Source organism: Camelus ferus, chromosome 19 (assembly GCF_009834535.1).
Source record: "Camelus ferus isolate YT-003-E chromosome 19, BCGSAC_Cfer_1.0, whole genome shotgun sequence".
In the NCBI taxonomy this organism is placed as follows: domain Eukaryota; kingdom Metazoa; phylum Chordata; class Mammalia; order Artiodactyla; family Camelidae; genus Camelus; species Camelus ferus.
The window spans coordinates 7639502-7663564 of NC_045714.1; the positions used below are offsets into that span (position 1 = coordinate 7639502).

Here is a 24063-nt window from a genome sequence, read left to right on the forward strand (position 1 = left end):
TGGCATAGCCCAAATCTCCTTTGTTGATAACCAGCCTATATACTCTACAATAGTAGCAGTAGAGAAAAAAAAAATTAATGAAAGAACACTCCAGAAGTGTGGGTCCAAGAAGAAGTGAGTAGCCAGCTGAAAGGAAGCTTTTGCAGAAGGTATTACAAGCTCCCTCCGCCCCATATATAACCAGCTGTTGAGAAAGAGGAAGGATTGGAGGTCACACTTGGAGAAGAACCCCAGAGAGAGGCTTGGTGAGATTCTGTAGCACAGAGTCAACGACTCCAGCCCATTTTCCTCCTGATTCACTGCAGCGCTGGGTCCAGCCTCTGAACTCCCTCTTTGCTAGTTCCCAGCCTTTTGGATGTCATTTTACAGAAGTTTTCTGACGGCAAGGATCCTGTCTGAGGCATTCCAGCATCTCCTGTACTCAGGGCAACACCTGGCACCCAGCACAGTAGACGTTTGTTTGTTAAGTGGTTTAATGGAATACAAATGCCAAGTCAACAGGCATGGGGCTTCGACAGGATGTGGAAGATTCGAGGTGAGCGCGCTGCAGCCTTGGTCTTCTTTCTGTTCAGGTGTGAAGGCCTGAGCCTCTGACTGTGGTTCCTGAATGAGACGACTGGGGTTTTTACTTGATAAGCTGCGGTTCCTACCACAGGGCTCCGTAAATGTGTGTTGGGTAATTAGAATTAATTAGTAGTAATACCCTTTTTGCTGACATGACCAGCTATGAATTGGGGTTTTCTCTGCCTCAGTTGCCTGAGGACTAGGCTGGGATTGGGTGGGGTTGGTCATGGGTGGAGGCTACTTGGGTGATTTAGAGTAAATGAATTAATAATTTGCACCATATACGTGAGAAGGCGAGATGAACATTTGCCTCCCGTACAGGGATGTTAAAAATGATTAAACAGCACTTTGCAAACACTGACAATAACATCTTGCGCTGACTGGTAGGATGAGTAAAGCTCTATTTCCTATGGCCCAAACGAACTGTTCAGAAAAACATTTGCGGTACAGGGCACCCTTGGTAATTCCCCGTGAGCAAGGGAAAGTGACAGGCAGGTGGGTTGTAGGCGGAAGGTGGCCTGAAACATACTGGTCAGACCTTAGTTGCAGCAGGTACGTGGCAGGGGTCAGGAGTGAAGAGTGGGCACAGGTCGACCATCACAATGACTGCAGTAACACTGTCACCCCTTGAACTCCTAAATTATTTTAATTATTATTTAAAACTAAGCCTGAGTTGGCTTTGTATTAGCAATTTTGGGTACGTCTGATTCCAAAAGAACACAGGCTTTTTAAGCAGAAGTTCTCAAACTGGAGTGAACAGGGAATTCACTTGTGGGTTTGGGAGTTGCTTGTTCAAGTTGCAGATTCCACAGCCCTTACCCAGAAGTTTGTGATTTAGAAGTTCTAGTGACAGGAGCCCTAGAAGTTTCTGATTCAGAGATCAAGGTGTGATTTTTGCCCACTCCCCCCACCCCAGGGGACACTGAGCAATGTCTGGATACAATTTTGGTTGACACAACTTGGGGGTTAGAGTCTGGCAAGTAGTGGGCAGACCAGAGATGCAGCTAAACACCATACAATGCACAGAACAGCCTCCACAGCAGAGAATTATGGCCCCCAAATGTCAAGCGTGCCAGGGTTAGAACACCTTCTGGAGTGATGCCTAGGAATGTGCATCTTAACAAGGGCCTCAGGGTATCTTAATGCGGGAAGAAGCAGCCCTGAATTGGAAAGACTTAGACAATGCCTGGCTGTTTATTCTAAGGATATGCTGTCAGAGTTCCCTTTCCACCTAACTCCTCCATTTTTTAGGATTCAGCTTTGACTTGACTCTCCCCATGAACCCTGCTGGTCACTAACCATCCTCCAGTCCTCTAAGTCCAGGTTAGCTGTCCCTCCTAAGTACACCCCTTGTCCCAGCAGGCCTCACTTGCTCTTTTAATTGTTTGTCTCTCTCACTGGAACAAGAATGCCTTGAGGGCAGGGTCCAGGTTCAGATCTGTCCCCACCACCTCAAAAGCTACCTGGCCCATAGCAATGCTCCCTAATCACATGTTGGCTTGAATCTGCCTCAGTTCGAATGACATCTCTTGCACTGAGGCTAGAGCTACCCCCTCTTTCATACACTGTCACCCTACCCTCTTTTAACACCTTCACATAGCTTATCACTCTGACATTATCTTATTTGTTTGCTTACTTTTCATTCATTCAAGAAATATTTTATCGGGCACCGACTATATGTCGTGGCCTTTGCAGTCACTGGGGATAAACAGTAGAGAGTCAAAAACCCCTCCTTCCAACAGAACTTAAATTCTAGAGGGGAAGTTTGGACAATAAACAAAGTAGAAACATCGTATGTAATATATGTGATAGTATGTGTGACATTGATAAGACCAGTGGAGAAAAATAAAATAGAGAAATGGGGTGGGGGTGATGTGTGTGTGAAATTTTAAGTAAGGTAGTCCTCTGGGAGACGGTGACATTTAAGCAAAGATGAGGTATCTGGGGGCTGCTTGTCTGCTCCCCCATTAGAATATAAACACTAAGAGGGCCAGGAGCTTCCCTTTCTATGGCTGCAGTGTCTCCAGAGTAGGCACCTAGTAGGTGCTCAATAAATATTATTGTTTAAATAATAACAAAGAGGATTGTTTGATTAAATTATCACAGAAGCAGATGGGAGATTCTTGATTTTATGACCAAGTATTAGCAAGAACGTGAGAGATACAGGGGCACTACATTTAAGGGGTGGGGAGGACATCTCTGCAGTTAGGAGATTTAGAGGATGGTGGTCATCACTCTAAGGTGTCCACCCACTTCCCTACCAAAAATTAACCTAAGTTCTCATGCTCCTAATATTGTTAATGGTCCCATTAATGGTCCCTGCGGGTCAGCCTACCTGGCCCCCTGCGTCTGCCTCCATCACCCTGCCCGCTTGCCTCCCACATCCCCTACCTTCTCGTTCCTTCCGCGAGAGGTGTCCCCGCGCGCAGTGGGCACGTCCTCGCCTCAGCGAGGAGGGCGCACGAAGGAGCCGGCCCGGGTGGTTCGCCCGGGTCCCCGCCCCCAGCCCTGCTCCCCGGCGGGACACTGTCCCTTTAATAGACTCCCTCTGCCTGGCGCTCTGCGGCTGGGGAGTAAATTTCTCCCTGTCATCAGGTCGCGGGGAGAGGAGGAGGAGGAGGAGTTTGTTAATGTTCAGTTTGTTCAGCGGGATCGATGTTTGCTGGCATCGCCTCGCCCTGTCTTGTGTGTGTGTGAGAGTGTGTGTGCGTGTGCGTGTTTGTGTGTGTGCGTATGTGGGGGGTGTGAGTGTGTGTGTGTGTGAGAGGAAGCGAGAGTGCGTGCGTGTGTGAGTGTGTGTGTGTGTGTGTGTGTGAGTGTGTGTGAGTGTGTGAGTGAGTGAATTCCAGATTTTCTGTCTTTCCCAAACCCGCTTCTGTCCTCTCGCATATCACTCACAGGCGGGGATCTGACAGCAGCCACAAACCTACAGTGAGTGATCTCTCTCTGCCCCGGCACGAATCCGCCATAGAGATCGGCGAGGAGGAGGAGGAAGAGGAGAAGGAGGAGGTGGAGGAGGAGGAGGAGGAGGGAAAGAGGAGAAGGAAGAAGAAAAAGAAGAAGAAACCACTACCTTCCCAGGATTGCCTTTTTTTTCCTTATCTTTACGCGCGCGTGTGCGTCCCTCGCCCCTTCCATCCGAACCCGGTCTTGGATGTTTAATAAAGAAATCAAGTGTCTCAACAGTCACCAAAAAAAAAAAAAAAAAAAAAACCAAACCAAAAAAAAAAATTTCCAAAAAGCAAAAACAAAAAGAGAGAAAAGAGAGAGGAAAAAAAAAATCCAAAACAAACAAACAAACAAACAAGGCAGAACCAACCTCTACTTCAAACCAGCCGGCACAGCCACCCGTTTCTGCCACCCAGAGAGGGGGGTCTCTGGCCCGTGGTGGAGGAGTTGCAGGGGGGATCGTCAGGGGGACAGAGGCCGAGTGACGCCCTAGGAGCCACCGGGCAGGAGGCGGAGGAGACCCAGAGAGGCGAGAGAGACAGCGGGCCCCCGCGCGCGGCTCGGGGCTGGGGCGCCAGAAGTGGGACTGGAGCGAAGTAGAGCGATGCCAAGGAGGAAACAGCAGGCACCCAAGCGGGCGGCAGGTAAGAGAAACGGCTCCGCTTCGGGGCCGCCCTGCCGGGCTGCCCGGTGCGCCGAGCTCCTCGCCAGCCCCTTTCGCCCTGGGTGCCCCAGGACGCCACCCCCCTTAGCTTTCGGGGGAGTTCGCTCCAGGTGCCCCTCTCTGCCCCGATAATAACCCCATCCTCTCTCGTCTTCTCCAACCTCCCAAATCCTCCCCTTTCCAGGCTCGGGTTGGGAGGGTGGGGAGAAGCTATCCCACCAAGCCTTCCCTCCTTAAACTTTTTTTTCCTCCACCCTCTACCCCACCCCTAACTTTCTCCCAGTCTGCTTCTTGCCTCTCGGGCCAAAGTTGGGTTGAAGATTTGGGGTGCAGAGTGGGGAGACAGTCCTTCCACCCCCGCATCCCTCAGCGTGGTCAGTGTCAGTGGCTTCTGGCCTCGAGGGACAGTCTCTTCTCGCTGGGCTTTGGGGCGCTGAAGTGTGAGCCATGCCCCAGCCCTGGGCTGCAGGCTGGCTTTGGGGCAAGCAATAGAAGTTTAGCTTTAATCGCCAAGGTGGAAAAAAAATCACCCCAGGAAACCAACAAACCTTTGAATATGTTTTCTAAAAGGATCCACGTTTGGAAATCTAATCAACACCCTTCCTTCTCTTAAAAAAGGAAAAAAAAAATTCCCCATGAACATTGAAACAGCTCTGGATTTTCTTTGCACAAAGTGAGTTGCAAACTTTGTAAATTGCTTTGCATGGTAGGAGCCATCCCATCTGAATTTTTACTTACCATCCCCTCCTCCAAAAAAAAAAAAAAAAGAAGGAATGGTTAATGGATCAGTACATTAGATCTTGTAAAGGATTTTTTTTTCTTTTGGGTTACTTAATTGCTTTTTTAATAGTATGCTCGGGTTTTGTTTCTCGGAAGTGTAATATGAAAGTTCATTTTTCTCCTGCCAGACCCACCCACTGAAAAATCAGCTTTCCACTTGATTGCTAGTTTTGATTTGACATTTGATTGATCACCTGTCATCTCGCTGCCTTTGATCTATTCATTCTTGATATATATCAATAAATCACTCACCATGGTAACTCAGAGTGCCAGTGACGCAAGCCTTGCCCTCTGGATTCAGAGCCAGACATGCACAATTATTATCTTGTTTGGCTTTTAATGTGGGCGTTTTTATTTCTTTGTGTCCTTCAGTTGAATTGGGGCTTTAGCAAAAAGCTTGTTTTTTTTCCCCCTTCTTTCTGTGTTTACCTTCATGCTTTACGCAGCATCAGTTGAGGCTGGTCTTCTGCAGACCCACCATAATATTTCCTTATGTTCCAACTATAGCGAAACATTAAGGAGAAGTTCAGTGGAACACTTTCATAAACTTTGCAAAGCCACCCTCAGAACAAATCCAAAGTTAGTCACAAATCTGGGCAAAGTGGGTGTTTGTGTCTGAACATGCTGGACCACCAAGCTCATCCTCCATCGTGGCCTGATTCCAGCACGAATGGCAGTACATGTGCTTTGAGATATCCACAATTATCTTCCCTTCTGAGTGCAGAATTGCTTCCGTAACCGTGTATAGATTGCTTCAGATGGCGTGGGGAAATATCATTTATAAAGCTTCGATTCATATGTTTTCCAATTGTTTCTCCAAGAGCGAAATAATTAAAATATTTTTAGTACCGTGTATATTTAGAACTTGCCTAGTCAGGGAAGTGTTCTTTTTTTTTTTTTTTTTTTTCGACTCTAGCTACCTCTTTTGCAAACAGTTTCTTCCTCCTACCCCCGTCCCTCTCTGCATTTAACTCACTTATCTTTTAAAACTTAGATTGCTTTGCAGTCTGAACAGCATGGGGGGTGTGCACTGGCCTTTCAGACTCAGAAAGACGAAGCCCACTTCGTCTGGTTCTAGCAACATAAGTTTAAGTGTAGCTAGATTATTAGAGATAATGTCCTTATTGTCCCAAAAGAGAACCCTGGGCAAGAGTCCAGCAAGAAGTGATATTGCCCTGAAAATTACTCTTTTTTTCCCCCCTTGTTGTTCCGGTAAAGGCCATCAACAGCTAGGCAGTAATTTAAATTACCAGAATGACTGGACATGTCTCCTTTGGTAAGCTCATTACAAAAAGTGCATTGCTCAGAATCGCACTACTTTGATTATAATTACCCTCTGATCAATGAGGATCCAGGTGTATGTAACATAATGCTGTATCACATTATTTAAATTAGACCCTTTTCATTAAGCTGGTATCTGTTGGAGCTAGCTTGTCTGTTTACTGTAGCGTGTGTGTGTGTTAGAAAGTTCTGACTGTAGTTTCAGTTTTCTGGGCCTATTGTATTCCTGGTGTCTTTATATGTTTGTTTTCATGGCTTTTGTTTTTTTCACTGGAAGAAGTGGAAACCTGTGTCAAGCTGAAAGGGAATAATTCATTTTGTACACAGTGAGGTCCCTCTTAATGGTATTTATTTGTCCACATGTTACTAAAGCAGATATTTTTTTCACGTAATGGTTCTTTTCCTCTGAAGTCATCGGTGCTGTACTCTGCTTTAGCTAAGGTGGTTATTCACAAGTAAAGTTAGCCACTTTGAGAATTCTTTAGCCAGTTAACATCCAGGGAGAGGAACAAGGTGGATTCTAGGATTGTGGCCATACTAACTTTTATCACTGCTTAAAATTAAACATGATACACAACTGTAAGTAATTATTCCCATGGGCTAATGTTGAAAGCTTGATTTCTAGCTTGATTAATGAATAATGTAAGATAAAAAAGCCTGTGAGTGAATCAGAACTGAGACTCTCTTTCCCAAGAACTATTTGCTGTTCAAGGCAATTTGATTCCTTTGCATTATTAGTTGTAAGTTCCATGATTCAAGAATCAATTACGGAACTTTCTAATAAAGCAGGTATGTGGATAGGATGGGGGAGATGATGTTATAAGTGATGGAGAACGTTAGTCTTTATTGGTTATATTCCTCCCCCCTTTAAAGGTCGGGCTGTGAGGTAGGCAGTTCTCTTTAAGGAAAAAGCTAAGTCAGAACATTTCCCTCCGAAATGTCATTCTTCCTGGCTTTCTAAAGCTATGCTATTCCACCGTACTATTACTTCGGGCAAGGAAAAAAAGTTTAGAAAGCAGCCTGCAGTACCCTAGGGATCTGTGTATGTGTGAGTGTGTATGCCTGCTTCCTTGGATATATATTTCACTCAACACTAAAATGTATCTACTTTTACCTGGAAATATTGCAGGATTCTGTACCAGCATCTTTCCCCTCATCCATTGTAGGGAAGATAGCAGAAAGGTAAAATAAAACAGAACCGTGTTTTGATTTGTTTGTATTTTGCAGGATGCTGAGTAGTTAAAAATTTAAAACTGTAGGCTTACACTCCGACCTTTCTATTTTCTAAAATCTACCGCAGCCTCTGTGCACACACGTGTGTAATACATATTTTATTTCACCATCCTGAACTCTCTTTTTTATATAATGCCAGCCAATTGCAATAGGACGCAAAATCTTTGGGGATCACATACACATGACTGTCTCATGTATGTATAAATTATAGGCTTCTGCTCCTGCCCATCCAAAGAGATTAAATGTTTTCTTCTTGCTGACTCTCAAAAGCTATCTGATAATCCAGATCTGAGAAAAGTCTTGAAGGAAAGAACAGCTCCCTCAATTTATTTTGTTTATTTAATATGGAGATGAATAATGCAGATTTTGTTTTCATGAATGTCCTTGTGTGGCAGTAAACATTAGACTATTAGCAATCATTACTTAAAAGTTGCAATTTGCACCTTAATAGCACAGGTTATTTACATGGGAAACATATTCAGCAGGGACAGTTCAGAATACTGCAGTGGAGTATAGAGATGACCCAAACCATCGCCTTTTCAACCTCCCGATGGCAATGACTGGATTCGTGGGTGAGGTCTTAGCTATCTAAACCAGCAGGGCAGGGAGGGGCGGACAGCTCAGAGTGAAGTTTACCTTTAATTCATCGGCAAGTGGAACCAGAAGGGGTTCAAGAGGATAGGAATCTGATGGAGTCTGGACCCTGGCACTCTCACTTTGTTTAAGCATATTTCGAAAAGACCAGTTGACATCTTGAAGATTTAAATACCTCATGCTATAGACCCCTCCACTTACCCAAACTGTATGATTTTTAACAGATGAATGGAAAAAATAAACACATATCCCCAACCCCAAAGGGGCTCACAGCATGAACTGTTCAGGCTATTCTTATTATTTAAGGCAGATCCCTGAGAAAAGGAAGGATAAGTTAACTTGAAATCACATCCTCCACATGGTGTTTTGGATGGAAATTGATTGCTTAACTGGTCCTTTTCCCACTCCCCTCCTGATTCCCTTCTCCCCCTCCTCACCTCGGCCTTAAAAACCCAGATTGAATGGGACATCTCAAAAGCCCATTTGTTTTAGGCATTTATTGATTTCATTTTTAATCTGCCATATCAGGACACAATACATGAACCCTAATCAGCAGATTGCAAGTGACAGGGAGTTCTAGTGGAAGCCAGGTAAGGAAGAGGGGGCCTGAGAAACTTCTTGACAATGAAAATCTTCTTGAAGCTTTGGGGCTGGAGATCAGCGGCTACTTTTGAGGAGGGTAGAAGCAATCCTCAGAAATACCCTGCACTTGTTTTTCTCCCACCTTACATTTATTTTCTCCCAGATTTCACCTAGATTCTATTGCTACCATTCGGGAAAACTTCACACCCAACAAATCCCTCCTAGGCGTCTTCAGCAGGTCTGTCCCTGGAAGCATCTTGCCTTTTGTCACCTTCTCCAACAGAGGCTTATCCTTTCATTTCATCCCAGCTGACTTCTCACTCATTTGACGGAATTTCTCCAACTGGATAATACCTGGGTTGATCTATTTATCTTTCCAGTGGCTTGGGAATTGTACTCTCAATTGAGCAGGTTTTAAAGGGGCACTGAGCCTGGCATTATTTAAGGCCATTGAAATGATGCACTTCTGCTCATCGCTGCCGCTGAGCTTAGGGAAATCATCCAGGAAGAAAACCTAGGCCCTGTTCATGTTTACGCTGGGTCTGTAATTAGCTGACATGAGTTAAATGTCCAGAGTGGAGCTTCCCTTCCATCACTGTATTTGTACCATCAATTTTATTTACATATGTCGTGGGCTGGGAAGCCTCAGCCGCTGTTTCAAAGGTAATGTCTGTGTCCACCCAAGTCCCCTTTAAAAAACACAAAAAGTACCTAACAAATTCTATATTAAGACCAGGCATACCCAGAGTATCATTTTCATTTGATGCAAAGTCAGTTGGAAATACATTAAACTAACAGTTAGAAAGTGTCTTGCATCGCTTCCCTGAAGCAGTGCTTTTTCATTACATATTTAATTACAATCAAATTGAGCGATTTTTATAAAAAAAAAAATCACAGTGGTATTAAAAGAAGCTCGGCACACAAATAGTTTCTTTTTTGCTTTGCAAGTTGAATACGCTGCTTTATTTTTATTTCTTTGGGAGAAATTTATTTTCGTTTTCTAATGTTGGGATAAATACAGAATGTCTTGTCCTGGTGTTTGTATCAGGGAGACCTCATCCTTCTTCCTTCCTAAAGCCTGCTCACTCTGGAAGAGGTTTTTATATCCATTTTTCAGTCATTGGTAACCATTTTTATTTAAAAAATTGTTTTACGTTTTCTAAGTTCCATTTAAAGTTAGAAATTCTCCTGTTCCTTAGGGTGACCTTTGGCAAGCAGCTCTTCGATTATGAATGAGCTTAGTCATTCTAACTACATAAGAAATAACCTCGTTGAGAGTGTTTGCTTGATTACCTGGATACTTCAGGAAGAAAAAAAAAAACACCTTGTATTTACAGGCCTCTATCACACAACACTGTTCTCACTGGATTTTTAATTTCTTTTTTATTTCCTGCTGCTGACCTGTCAGTCACTTTTTTTTAGGAAAAAAATTTTTTTTTCAGACAGGATAGGGATAGCATTTAAAGTCGGTTTCCAGATATGCTGGGTCTTTAAGAAATGATAATAAAAATTAGACACTTCAGAGCCCACGAGTCCACTTTGGGACTATGTCTGCAAACTCGGAGGATTTGCGTCTAACTTGGACATTCGTTTGGAGCGTCTTCAGCAGTGTGGCCGTATCTGTGTTATTCATTTTGTCAGAGAAACCATCATGAGGGTTATCTATCGGACTCAAGTCCCTTCCGAAGATATTGTATACATACACAGACGTGCAGAAAAGAAACCTGAGATGCACGTGGGAATCGCGGGTATATTTATTTCCAAAGCAAACTCCGTGGGTGAAATGATTTAATAATTTGGAGGGATTCGGAAGTCATTAAAACAACCATGTGGAATTTCCAATTGTTGCCTCTCTCAGTCTTCTGCATTCCCTCTACAGAAGAAGATGTCCTCTGGGCATCCTCCAACATTTTTTGATGCCAAAACGATGCCTAAAGTTGTTTAAATTTTAGAAATTAAAATTCAGGAGGCATAGCTAGCTAATCCTATTATTAATATATCAGTATTATTTAGCTATGCTTAACAACAGGGAATGCACAATGAAAAAGTTTTAGAGATAATGAGCTTAGAGAAATTACATGGGGGAAAAATACCTGGATCATATTCGAAAGGATTTGTCTTGAATTTTGCTCATCTAAATGAGAGTTTCCTTTCCACCTGTGTTATTTTAAAAAGTAGTTTCAGTGTCCCTGCACCTACTACCCGACCTGAAACAGGGTCTAACAAAGCTCTCTCTGGATGTACAAAGATATAGGACATTATAATGTACATCTCTGTTTTAAAAATAGTTTTAGAAAACCAAATGTCGGTTTTAAAACTAAAAGCAAAGCCTCAACAAGCTCTATAATATAGCTAACTCAGGGTTCAAGATCGAAAACTTTCTTTCGGCAGGGTAAAAAGAAAATAACATTGCATTTTAACTACACATCTCCCCTTGGCACAGGAGAAGCAGTAAAGCAGGGAAGATTTTTAAGGAGCTTTTTAGCTCTTTTGCATCTCCCTCCAAAGACTAATTTAATTGAAAAGCTGTAGTGTCCATTTATGCTAAAGGAAAATCTTGTGTTTCCGTAAGGCTGCTAGATGCTAAGGTGAGTTTTAAAAAGCAGCATTCTGCAGTTTCTTTTAGTACAGAAATTAAGATCACTGGTCTTAATTAGTTGAGTGCTTGCAGAACTGAATGAATAGTCTGAAGTCACCCCCTGAGCTTACTTCTTCAAGCTCCGTCTGAGTCATTTCTAGGGAAATTATACAGTTCAGATATTAAGGTGAGCAGAACACAGTTATTGTTTTTAATGAAAATAGTTACGAAGGGTGGAATGAGAAAAAAACAGAGTAGGCAACGGCCATTCTGTTTGTAATGAATTTGGAAGAAACTTCCCTAAATGTTTTACTGTGTCATGAAAAAAATTTCATGAAATCTGGTGACATGGGAAGATCCCCAAAGAAGACAGAAGGTCCAGGTCTTCTATAGGGGACCTTAGTGAGCGAGAGCAACAACATACACATATTTCTATATAAATGTCAGCAAGGGGCTGACTTTAAATCCTTTCAATTTATCAGGTCCTTAGAATTTTCTGTGTATCGAGAAGCCTGTCTCTTATACCCTCGGGAGATCTGAGTAGCTTCTGGGCCAAGATGATGCTGTAGAGAAGAGTTAACTCTATTCTGTGTGTTCATTGCCTCTTGGTACAGAAAAAAAAAAATGCCAAAATGAAAAGCTATATGAGCACGTTTTGTGTTAGAATTGCCTTTAGCTATTTTCCTTTATTAGAAGGTTGGGTGTGTGGCTGTGGCCTTCTTCTTGTTTTCTCCCTGGGGATTAGGTTTCAGACTGTGGAGGGGGCTGTCAAAGAGGAGGAAATGACTTGGGTTCTGGTCACAGATCTGCCACCCCGGTTATGTGGCCCTGGGCAAGCTCGAGGAATAAACTTTACTCAGAGGATAAAAATGTGAGTTCAGGAGTCTGACTGACCCAGGTTCAGATCCCTAGGTCTACTTCTTTCTTGGCTGCATATGCGTGCATGGGCCAGCTGCTCCAAGCCCCTTGTTTTCCAGCCTACAAGATGTGGGTAATCATCGTTCTTCTTAAGCCTCAGGATTTTGGAAAGGCTGATATATGAGACCAGGGCTGAGAGAATGCACTAAAATGCTAGGGGCCACCCCTAACAGAGTTAGCATATCTTTGCCCCAAATAACCAGACCATGAAAAATTTATACCAGAAGGGACGCAAGCAACCTGCCAATTACCATGGGACCAGGGTGTTCAAGGCTGAAGAGAAATCAGACATGGGTGCATTTTGATTTTTGAAACTGGAAATACAGTCATTGAATAGTGTTTTAGCTTCTTCTGAGAATGACTCATGTTGGGCCCTGCCCCAGCTCCAAAAAATGTTTCTTTCCCAAGGAACAGTAATTGTAGCTCCAGCAACAAATGTAACAACACCAGTAATAACGGTATCTGCTCCTACCTGAGTGCTAAAATTATATGCCAGGTACTTTACCAAGTGCTTTATGTATTTTACGTTCATTCACCTAAACTGCAGTCATTTCCTGAGTTCCTCCAGTGTGCCGCATCCTGTGCTGGTCAGCTGGATCCAAGGGGTTAATAGGATGGATATGATCAATCCCTGGGGATCTGACCCTCCAGTTGGGGGAAGCAGAAGAACATATAAGTAATTTAATAAAGAAAAATATAACTTGCATATAGGAAAAAAGCTCTGTGTTGACAGTTGTTTTATAAAAGCAAACATACGAGAGCAGGATTGGGGAACATCAGTGTGAATGGTCGGAGGAGACCTGTCAGAGGAGGGGACGTTTGAGCAGAGTCTTATTACATTCCTATGAGTTAGATGCTGGTATCATGTTTGTTTTACTGATGGGGACCTGAGTAACTTGCAGGGCAATTCATCCAAGGTCATGCAGTAGCTGAGCTTGGTTTGAAACTTCCTGTTTCCAAGACCCATGCACTTAATATATGGTGATAGTTTAGCTGGAAGAGCCATAGTGATTTTCAAGGAAAGCCCCTCAGTTCCTGTTATCCTTCCCTTGCATCTGGTGTGATGTCTAAACCTGGGGGGAGGGTTCTGAGAGCATTGGCAGAGGATGCTGCTTTAGTGGCACTTCCACCTGGAATCTTTGGGCCATCTCTTGCATGTGAAGTGGGCTCTTCCTCTTCATTGTGTATGTATGTGCCTTCATGCATTCATTTCCCTCGACGAATGGTGACTCTTAGCCTATTATGTGCGAGGTACTGAGCTGAGTGCTGAAATATTGCAGTCGGAAAGGTCCCTGCCCTCACACAGCTAATATTCTTATAGGTGAGACCAAAAAGCTATTGAACAAATAAGTAAGTAATATAATATTGAAGAGTTCTAATGGCATTTCATAAAAGTGAATGAGATTGGTGAGGTAGAGAGGGATGGAGGGCTGCCATTTTATGTAGCATGGTTGGGGCTGGTGTTACTCAGGTGGTGACATTTGATCAGACCTGAACAGGAAGTGCCAAGCACAGATCTGGGAGAAGTGCTCCAGGCAGATGAAGCGGTGAACACCTTGAGGCCAGAGCTGACTTGCATGCTGGAGGACTATGTAGGAGGCCAGCGTGGCTGGAGCAGGTGAAGACAGGAAAGCATGATAGGAAGGGGGGTAGGAGAAAGAGGGAGAGGCAGATAACGTGTAGCCTTCTAGATTTGACTCTAAGTGTGATGGGAGGCCCTTGGAGGGGTTCAAGCAGAGAAGTGATGTCATCTGATTGGGTTACTAAGAGAATGGGGCACATGTTTGTATTTCAGAGGCGGTGGGGGACTTGGGTGTGCTCGCCCAGTCAGTCTACCTACGTGGCCGCTCAGTGATGGTGACCAGCATGCTTAGAATGATGGAGGTGATACCTGGAGGCAAAAACACGTGCCCAGGTTTTATGGAGGAATTGGCGGGTGTTGGGGTGGATGACATCCATGAGGCTGTGGAAAGGCAAATGTTAAGAACCAACCAAATCTGGGATCCAACTGCAGCTCCTCCCTGCTTACCTAGCCAGGAGTGTGCTTTAAGGGGAATCCATTAGGCTTTCTGCACCTCAGTTTCCTCACCTGTCAAATGGAGCTGTGATATCGCTCACCTCACATTGTGGTTGTGATGATTAGATAATGTGATGTGAGTGAAACCCTCGGTGTCGTCTCTGGCACTTAGGTAGCGTCTTCTCTGTAAGTGAATTTATGTCCTTTCTATTGTTTTGTTTTCTGTAGGAATTCCAGGAGAAATCTAGGCACTTGAATTAGTCCTTGCTACCAATTAGGCACTAAATAAATATTTCCTGACAAATGAATAAGTGAGGCTATTAATAAATAAATGAATAAATACTTTAATTAGTGTATTACTTTAATCCTAATTAATTTTCAGTTACACATCTAAAATTGTTTTGGCAGACCTCCGTACCAATCATGGTCATAGCTGCATTTTGAATATTTATCAATTTAGGAAATATTAATGACAAAAAGATGGTGATTTTAGTTAGAAGCTTGTATTTTGTTTATCATGACATCATTCACTTTTTTTGCAGTAAATGTTGTTTCTTCACCTCATAGACAGTGCTTGCTGATACTATGGATTTGTAAATTTTCTCCTTAAGCCCAGACCTTGACTGAGCATCACTGATGGAGGTGAAGGGGTTGGGGATCCTCATCTCTGACCCCAGAGGTCGACCTCTCTCCCTCTCTGCTCTCCAGGTGCTGTGCCTTCCTGCCGGTAGCCTCCAGATGCTCCCAGCCTCCCAGGGTTTGGCAACTCCCCCTCCCCCACCACAACCCCGTGCTCATCCCCTCAGGCCCAAGGCGGCAAAGCTTAGGGGTTGTTAAGCTAATAGGGGAAGGCTACAGGCTGTTTCCTGGTAACGCCTTCTTCACTTTTTAATTGTCACCTTCAGATAAGTGCCTGGGAGAAGAAAAAAGGGAGATTGGCTGATGCCTGTTAAGGAATATTTTAGGACAAAGAGATTGGGGATAGCGGAGAGTGTTGGGGAATTTTTGCTGCCTGCCTTAGGACCTTTATTGAACCAATATTATTGAAGGTCAGCTGTGTACCAGGTACTGTGAGAGGTGCTGAAACTAGAGGCTTGAATAAAAAATGACAAAAGGCCTGCCTTCTTGAAGCTTACTTTTGTGTGGCAGTCAAGTCCCAATCAAGCAAGCAGATGCACATCCCCTCCAGGCAGGGAGTGATGTGTGAAACAGAAAATGAAAGGAGGGTGAGGAGGATGTGCTGTTTTAGGTAAGACAGTCAGGAAAGGCCTCTTTGTGGAGGTGAGATTGAAACTGGGTTCTGAGTAGGGTGCAAAAAGCACAGTGCAACTCTCTGGGGAAGATGGTTCCGGGCATGCCCGAAAGCCTGGGGCTGGAGCTGCCTAGGGAACTGGAGGAGCAGCAAGGTGACCACGGTGGCTGGAGCCAAGGGAGGGAGGGTGAGCAATGAGGACAGAGGGATAAACAGACCCCAGACCTCTAGGATTGAGATGCTGCAGTAAGGAGCCAGGGTCTTACTAAACTGGGGAGCCTTGGAGGGTGAGGGAGCAGGAAGAGACAGCATTTGATTTAGGTTTTTACAGGATCGTTCTGGCTGCCATGTTATTTATCAGGGACCAGGGTTGCAAGCACATTGACCACTTTGGAGGCTCCTGTATCAATCCTGTCCAAGTCCTAGTAATGACTTGGACCAGACTGATAGGGGAGGAGATGGGAGACTTGGTCCAAAGGTAGACAAGATGCACAGAAAATTGCAGGCGGGTGTGAGTGAAAAAGGAGAGTATACTGAAAGCTGTATATGAAAAACCTGACTCTATTTATCCTATTATTTTCTCAAATTCTTTCTTTTGCATCTTTCCTCTACTTGTACATAAGGTTCTGAAAATTTTCAGTCTACCGTTTTCTGAGCCAAAGTGTGAGCGAGGGAAAGTGTTTGGAGCTGCCTTGATTCTAGAATTGACTGTACAGGGAGTAGCTACTCTTTTTCAAGCACATTCGTAGGGTCTTGGATTTGCCTCTTCACACGTCTCTCCACCCCCATTGGAGAATACGGTGTCAGGGCAACAGGGTGGACCCTGGAGTTAACAGATGGGGGGCTGCCATTGCCCTCCAGTAGGTCATTTATTTGCAGTGCGATCTAAGCCATCTTTACCTCCCAGACTTTAAATTTTCTTATTCACAGAATGGACCTACTGAAAGGACTCATCTCACTGGGGTTTTACAAGGATTCATTGAGATAAATCAAGTAACCTGCTTCATACATGGTGGTACATGGAAAGTGGTCAAGAAAATTTAGTCATTATGTGAACAAATTAATAATCCTCTCCAGGCCTAGATTTCCTTTTGGGCAAAGATAATGAAAACTCCCTCTTGGGTGCTTGGGAGCCAAGTAAGAACACCTGCAAAGCACTTAGAACTGCACCTTGTCCACAGTGAGTGCTCCATAAATGTTAAATTATTAAAATTATCACCATGACTCTAAGCTTATGACCTTGAAGGGATCTTATATCTCGTTTGCTTTGTGTCCACAAAGCCTGGCACAGAGTCGGGGGTCAATAAATGTCATTTGAAAGAATGAATGATGATATTGTGATTATTAGGTGTTCAAGGGAGAAGGCCCAAGGAGATGGAGGTGCATGTCTGGGGAAGCGGGGCAGGAAGTGAGAAACTAACTGGTATCGTCGTTTCCTCCAATAGGAACCCCTAGTGGCTGTCTCCTCTGCGCAGGCCTAGCAGTGCTCTCAGTAATGTTTTAATGAGGGAAGCACGCCCATCTCTGAATGCGTTTAAAGCCACAGTTGCCTCATTATGGGCTGTCAGAGCATTGGTGGTAGATAGTTTTAAGTAGCAGGCAGGCACAACGTGCAAACAGTATCCCCTTTTCAACATTGGTTCAGATCCTCTGATTTAGTCAAGAAGAAAGTCTCGTTTTGCATTAGCCTGTCTTAAACACCTCCCTCGTGTTTATTTTCAGAAAGAGCAGGCCACAAATTCAGAGACTTTTTGCAAGCAACAATGGGTAACAAAATACTGACACCTGGATTTTCCATTGTCTGATTACTATCACTTAAGGCAAATGTGACTGGTTTTCCGCTGACTATAATAACATACATTTTTCATTTTAAAATAAAATTATTTAAGTAGATTAAAAAGGGGATTATTGTAAGGAAATGTATAAAGCAAGCAGTGGTTTGGGGAAGGGTATTGCATTCAAACCGCGAGGATGGGGCAGAATGACTAAACATGAGGACTCTATAGACTCCCAGAGTCTGGGCAGGGCGAGGGATTCGTGAACCAGCTGTGAGCAATGGCTGTCAAGTCACACTCAGGTCAAAGAAACAGTCAGAAAGCAGAGGCTTTCATGGGAACTTCAAGTAAACTTTGAAAACCAGAAGGAACTTCCTCCCAGGATATCAGAGAAAGACTGGAAAGTCTTTACTGACCCAGGAAATTTTGCAAATGTGGAGGCACTGGGAATAATGTTCCGGTTTTACATCTGGAATAGAGAAATGGTTCTCAGCCTTTATTTGGTATCCTCATTACTTGGAAAACTTGTTAAAATGCCAGTTTACAAATACCCAGGCCAGAATCTGAGGGTTCTGATTTCATAGGATGGGGTTGAAGCCCATGAATCTGAATTTTAGGCACACACTAAGGCTTTGAATTATAGGATAGAGGGGGAAATGCCTAAGTTCCCTCTTCCTCCTCCTCCTTCTTCTTTTTCTTCTTTGTGCAATCTCTCTCTCTCTCTCTCTGTCTCTCTCTGTCTCTCTCTCTCTCTCTCTCTCTCTGTCTCTCTCTCAATTCCAAATGCCAAAGCATTTAAACATTTAAGAAATTATTTCCAGGGTCCATTTTCCCTTTTAGCTTTTAGTCAACAGAAAAAAATATAAGTAGTCTCTCTTTTCACTCTCACTTTCTCATGGCAATTGCCTATGTTTTTTAAAATGGTGGGGACCATTTTCCCGAATCTATTTCAACAGGGAAACACATCCATTTATGCAGTGGTCTCCCTGGTCACAGCACGAAACATCGGTGTCCAGAGAGCCCCTCAGTTAGAAGGAGAAGGACAGACAATCCAGCACGTATACAGTGGGGACTCCATCTGCTTGGGAGCTGGCTGGCACCCTGGGTACCAGGGTCAAGAGACAAGAAAGAAACAAAAGGAACCTCCCAGACCTGGTCCTATGTCTTACACTGTCTAAAATTTTAGAAACTATTGGATTAGAGGGCAGAAAACCCAGTTTTATTCTTTGGAACCTCCTTCACTTCCTTGTTACTTTAATCGTATTTTCTCATCCTCTCTTCAGTGTTTCCTTCCCCCCTCCCCGATCCATTTCCTCTCTATTCTTTCCCGATTCTTCCCAGTAATCAAACTTCCAAGTTCTTTGCGTCTAGTGGTAAAAATGAGGATGGCAGCAATGATGAAGGTGACGTTAACCATAATGGCCATCATCGTAACTGCTACTGTTTACTGACCCGGGGAAGACTCCACCAGAAATCTGCACTACGTGGTGAACGTTTACCCAGCATTGACAACATGCAAGTCATTTACAAAAAGTCTCTCCCCACAACAGCCCAAGAGCTGGATTTTCTTATTGTTGGCCCGCCGAATAGAGAAGGAAATTAAGGTTTGGGAATTTCAAGTAGCTTGAAGATCACACAAGATCTTGAAGATGATGCTAAAACTTGAGTCTGCATATCAGGGCCCAGGTGCCCAGGCACCATGTTTTGTTGCTTCTCACAGTATTTAATACTTAATAGCAAAGAGTCACATAAATAAATACCCATCGTCTATTGTGAATATGTCCAGACCGAGGGCATGAACTGGAACTGAGTGTTTCCTTTAGGTCGAAGTAAGTCAATTGTGGCAAAATGAGAGAGAGAGAGAGAGAGAGAGAGAGAGAGAGAGAGAGAGAGAGAGAATCATCCTGATCTAAAGCTTTAGACACCACTTTTAAAAGTTGAGCCTATGAAGATAAAAAAAAAAAAATGTAGAACCCCTTGACCTTTTCACAACAGCATTTTCGTAAGTCCATTCCTGTTTTATTAAACAGAAGTGAAAGAAAAAAAAGAAAGAAAGAAAGAAAGGAGAAAAGAAAATTCCCCAACAGTCCATCTGGAGTGGCTCAGCAAGTAATTGTGCTCACCCACTTCCTACAGCATCCTTGAGGATGTGTCCTGAAGTCAGACACTGCTCATCTGTTCCCCATAAATCTCTTGTAGACTCCATGACTCTTCCTGGCCATCAAAAATATGGAACACATGCCATGACGCTACCCCATTATTTATTTTAGCAAACGAAAAGCTACCCTCGCAGATTTCCCCTTTAGAGTCCCTCATACTATTTATGTTCAGGGTCTCTCAAGGTGTTTCTTACTTGTAAGTATTTAATTATAGGTGACATTTAAATGAGTACTCTGAATAATATGAAAAAAAACAGATGATCACAAAATTCAAGGGGTCATATCTCAGAGGGAAAATGTTGCTTACAACAGAAATCATGATGAGATCTTTTTTGAAAAAAAAATCAGCAATTATTTTTAGTTGTTGGTAATGGGCGTTTTTATTTTATTTTATTTTATTTTTAAATATGGGTGACATTTTGAAACAAACGTTTGTAATAATATAAAGTTTGGCAAACTGCCTAGCCATTTGATTTCAAGTTATTCTAATGAGAAATGGAATGAAATTTTCATCCTATTGTATTGTCTTTAATGTAAATCTTTTCTTTATGGATATTGGATGGGAATAATCAATCAGATGGAATAGAAGAGAGAGCTGTCGATAGCAGGGTGAGCTTATTTCACTTGATCAGAAAATTCAGGTATAAAGGAATTAAACTGTACAGATAAAGCTGCCCCCTTTGAAAAGCTAACTTAAAATCTCTGCACCTCAGTCCTGTAAAATATGTGTAAGGAGAGTGCTTACTTCTAAGCACAGTTAAGAGGGTTTTAAAAGTTGGTACTTAGTAAGTGCTTAGAACAGTGGTTGGTGTGTAGTAAGTGTTTAGCACAGGTGATTACTTCTTTTCTCACTCTCTCCAGAGACAGGCACTATTAAGAATTTGATATGTGTGTCTTGAATTATTTATAATTTTACCTGCATGTATACATAGTTAGGAGCATTCTTCACGTATATATGTTTAAAATGGTTTTTGTTTGTTTGCTTTTGTTTTTAATGATTCATTAATTGCGAGTTTATATAATTTACTTTTTTCTTCCAATTTTATTGAGATATAGTTGTAAGTAATTTCACAGTATATTTTATAAATTTTTTTTTTTTTTACTCTGCTTGGGACTCTATCCAAGTATGCAAGTAGGTAGAGAAAAGAGAGAAAGAGATGATAGATTTAAGAAAATAGACATAGCTAATTCCTTTTTATATGCTTCATAATATTCCATGTACATTTTGACTCATTTATCAATTCCTCTGTTAATAGACATTTGGTGTATTTTAAAGTTTCACTATTGCACACAATCCTGTAATGAATATTCTTGGGAATTTTTGCAATTGTCACATAAGTAATTTGCATAGAGAATAACAGTTGTGAGAATTTCACTGCATTTAGCAAGAGAATCAGTTGAGGGAAATAAACATCATTTAAACAGCTAATATTTCATACTTTGAACATTCTTGTTGTCTTTACTGAGATGTACACTTCTCTAACCAAAAATTTATCTAGATAATTTGCACCTAGTATATACTTGTTAAATGTCTGCTTGAAGTAAGTAAACTTAACATAAGTTTACAAAGTGAACATAAAAGATGTCAATAATCCCAAAACTGAATGAGACAGCCATCAACATGGCTAGAATCCTAGTCTGTCAAGAAAACTGTCACTGGCTGCCTTGGGGTGGGATGGGGTGGGGTAAGTTACAGAGAGATGTTTTTAAAAAAAGAGTAGAATAACATAAAAGAAATGGCACTTGTCCCCAGAGTATATAATGATCAACCTTCATAGCTGGACAGCTGCTGCCTTCCTGATGCTGGAGCTCTGCGGGGCGTTAGACGTGCATGGGTGGGGTCAGGGAAGGATTTTGTTTGTCTGCGTTATAAGCTGAATTATTAACAGTAGTCAGTCCTGAAATTTAACATGTTATAACGGTTACACTGAAGTGTAATGCAGTTTAGCAAATACATACTGAGGCATACTGGTCATTCCTGGGGGTAGATATATTAATAAGACAGAAAGATGGAGCCCCAGAGTTTAGAGGGCCCATGTGGTGTTAGATGCTTTTCACAGCAAGGCCAGCATTGTCCTTAGACTGTGTGTGTGTGTGTGTGTGTGTGTGTTTGTGTGTGTTGGGGATCTGCTCTCCACACGTATTGGGTACACTGTATTTAAGGTTTGCGTGTGTGTGCGCGCGCACTGTGGATATGTTTTACTGCGGGTCTGAATTGTAAATCTGTGCATATTATATGTGTTTGGGATGTATGTTTCATGTACGGCTGAATGAGGTATGCTCTGGGTGTTGGTGTGTGTGTCTGGTGGGGCGAGAGTTAAGAGCCCTTATTATGCATGAATTGTGTGTCTGTGGTGGACATCGTATATGAGTATGTCTACGCCAAGGCCAGGCTACTAATGGAACCACCACGGAGCTCTTCAGGACTTTCCCTGTGAACACAAGGCCATGTCCTGGTGTGTTTCCCCAGGAGAGCCTCTAGGGCACTGCCCTGCCCTCCTGGTTAAGGGCCTGGGTGAGAGGAAAGCAGAGCCATGGTCACTCCGGGTGTGCCCTGCACAGGGCAGTCAGCTGTAGATGAGGAGGGTGTCAGAGACGGGTAACACCAGGAAGCAGGCACTATGCTAGTTGTCCTGTCTGTTTCCTTGTCAGGGATGGACAAATCTTTCAAATCGAGGGGACCATTTCATCTGCTGTACCTGGAACACAGTAGGTGTTTTAGTTGAATCCATGAATGAGCGAATGAAGGAAGGAATGAACGGACGGTGATCCGAGGTTCCTGGAGTCTTTGGGATATTTAGATAACCAGGTTATTTATGCCCACGGGGCTGAATAGAGTAGGTTCTTAGGGAATGTTGTTGGGTGAATAAATGAATGCACGCCCATCACACATGTGAACGTTTGCTTATCTCAGAAGCAGGCTTGCAATCATAAGAAAACAGTTCCCTGGTGAGGTTTTTATTCTTCCTCTGTAGATCCCACAGGAGCGCCTTGTCTGCTGTCCCTTTGGTTTAATTATTGTTCTTTGAGATCAGCATGGCAGCCTTTCTGTTTACTGTCAAACTGCAGCCGCAAACGGAGAAATAAAGGATGGGGGGGGAGGGGGATCTTCATAATCCAGGTACTGGAACTTCCTCAAAGATATTTTTCTTTCAGAGAGGTGAAAGGAAGGTGGGAAAGTTGGGGATATGAGTTTCCAAACTTGCCAAAGACATAAACCAACCAAATTGTGTTGCTGCTTCCATAAATGTTTAATAAGTTTTATCATCTTGTGACTAAGGTTAAACAAATGTGAGTCCTTTGAGGAATTATTTACTGGAAGCAAAGTTATAGCATCAACATCTGTGTTTCCAATCACTTAGATGAGGAATAGACGAAATAAATCATACGTTCAGTTCCACAAAATAACTTCTGTATTATCATCTCTGGAGAAGAAAAATGTAACTCTTTTAGGTGCCCTCTCTGTTGGAATTTGGACTCCTTTTTTCTTGGTTAGACTTCTTTCTTTTTATTTGTTTCATTATCTTGGAAGAATAAATAAGTCTTCACCTTTTTTTTGTGGAAAGTTACGATAAAAAACATCCACGATAGAAGGTCTTAGAAATTTCTCCCAGGGAATCTGGCTATTTCGTCCAACATTCTCATTTGGGAATGGGCTAACAGTTCCAATATATAACATCCATATAATTTAACCTCATAAATTTCTTTTTTTTCACAGTGATGTAATGGGGAGACTGACCTGGAGTTTGTAAATGTTCCCTGCTCACTGCATTCCCCCGGGCAACATAACATTCTAGACAGTGTTTTATGTGCCCTGATTAAAATATAACGTATTCTTGCATTTCCTGTGAACTGACCTGTTAGTACTCTTAGCAGCAGAACATTTAAGGAACACGGAGATGTTTTCAAATGTGTTATAATGCACTGTGTAAGGGGTTTTTTTTTCTTCTCTTTTTTGAACGATGATCTGATTTTCATTTTAGTCCACAGTCCCCTGAGCACCTACTCCACAAGAAGAGTTTTGTGCTTTGGTTTAACTTTTGAATCTGCCACTGCACTCTGGCAAATAAACAGGAATACTGGTTTGTAACTCCAATTTGAATTCTCAGGCACGTACTTTGAACTGCTCTCCTGCAGTGGAGGGAAGGATTGGACAAGTTCACAGGGAGTACCCCCCAAGCTGAAACAGTAGCAGTGGAAACTTACAGCTTTCTTTATGAAAAGACATTTTTAAAAAAAAAAAATTAAAATGAGGGAAGGGCTTCCTATAGTTTTTGCATCACAAAAACAAGAGCTGCGACAAATAATCCACTCGGCAAACCCGTCTGTGGACTGAGATGTATTAGTTTTCAGTGGGAGAAGCACATAGCAAAAATAAGAAGCTTGACTTCCAGAGGAGCAAAGGGAAATCTGTGGGGTGAGGGGCTTGGGCTTGAAACTCCATTGAGCCAACTCTGATGGGGCTGTGTAGACCTTCCAGGGTGCAGATCTCATTCCAGGAATAATATAAAAGAGGCATGGAAACTGTGGGAGGGAAAGATGGCTAGAAGGACCAAACTGACTCATGCAAGATGAATTCCCTGAAAGGACTGTCTGTCTTTAAGAGTCATCCTTTTATCCTTTCATCAGTTATTTACTAATTTCTATTATTCTCAAGAGCTCATGCTGTGTGCCACGACTACAGGGATAAATGGGGCATGGCCCCCTGTCTTAAGAG

General features: G+C 42.8%; 1 protein-coding gene across 13 annotated transcripts in view; it reads left to right on the forward strand.

Moving 5' to 3' along the window:
* The first annotated feature begins 3315 nt into the window (after nucleotides 1-3315).
* Nucleotides 3316-24063, forward strand: part of TSHZ2 (teashirt zinc finger homeobox 2) — a 410600-nt gene continuing 389852 nt past the window's right edge. For 11 of the 13 annotated variants that reach the window (XR_004312988.1, XM_032461391.1, XM_032461400.1 and 8 more), the window contains exon 1: nucleotides 3317-4157. Coding sequence is in view for 12 of the 13 variants with exons in the window: in XM_032461391.1 (XP_032317282.1) it covers nucleotides 4118-4157 (40 nt within the window). In the remaining variant the exon portion in view is untranslated. Of the gene's footprint in view, nucleotides 4158-24063 lie in introns of all 13 variants that reach the window. The other 2 variants (XM_032461399.1, XM_032461398.1) reach the window with 1 other exon arrangement.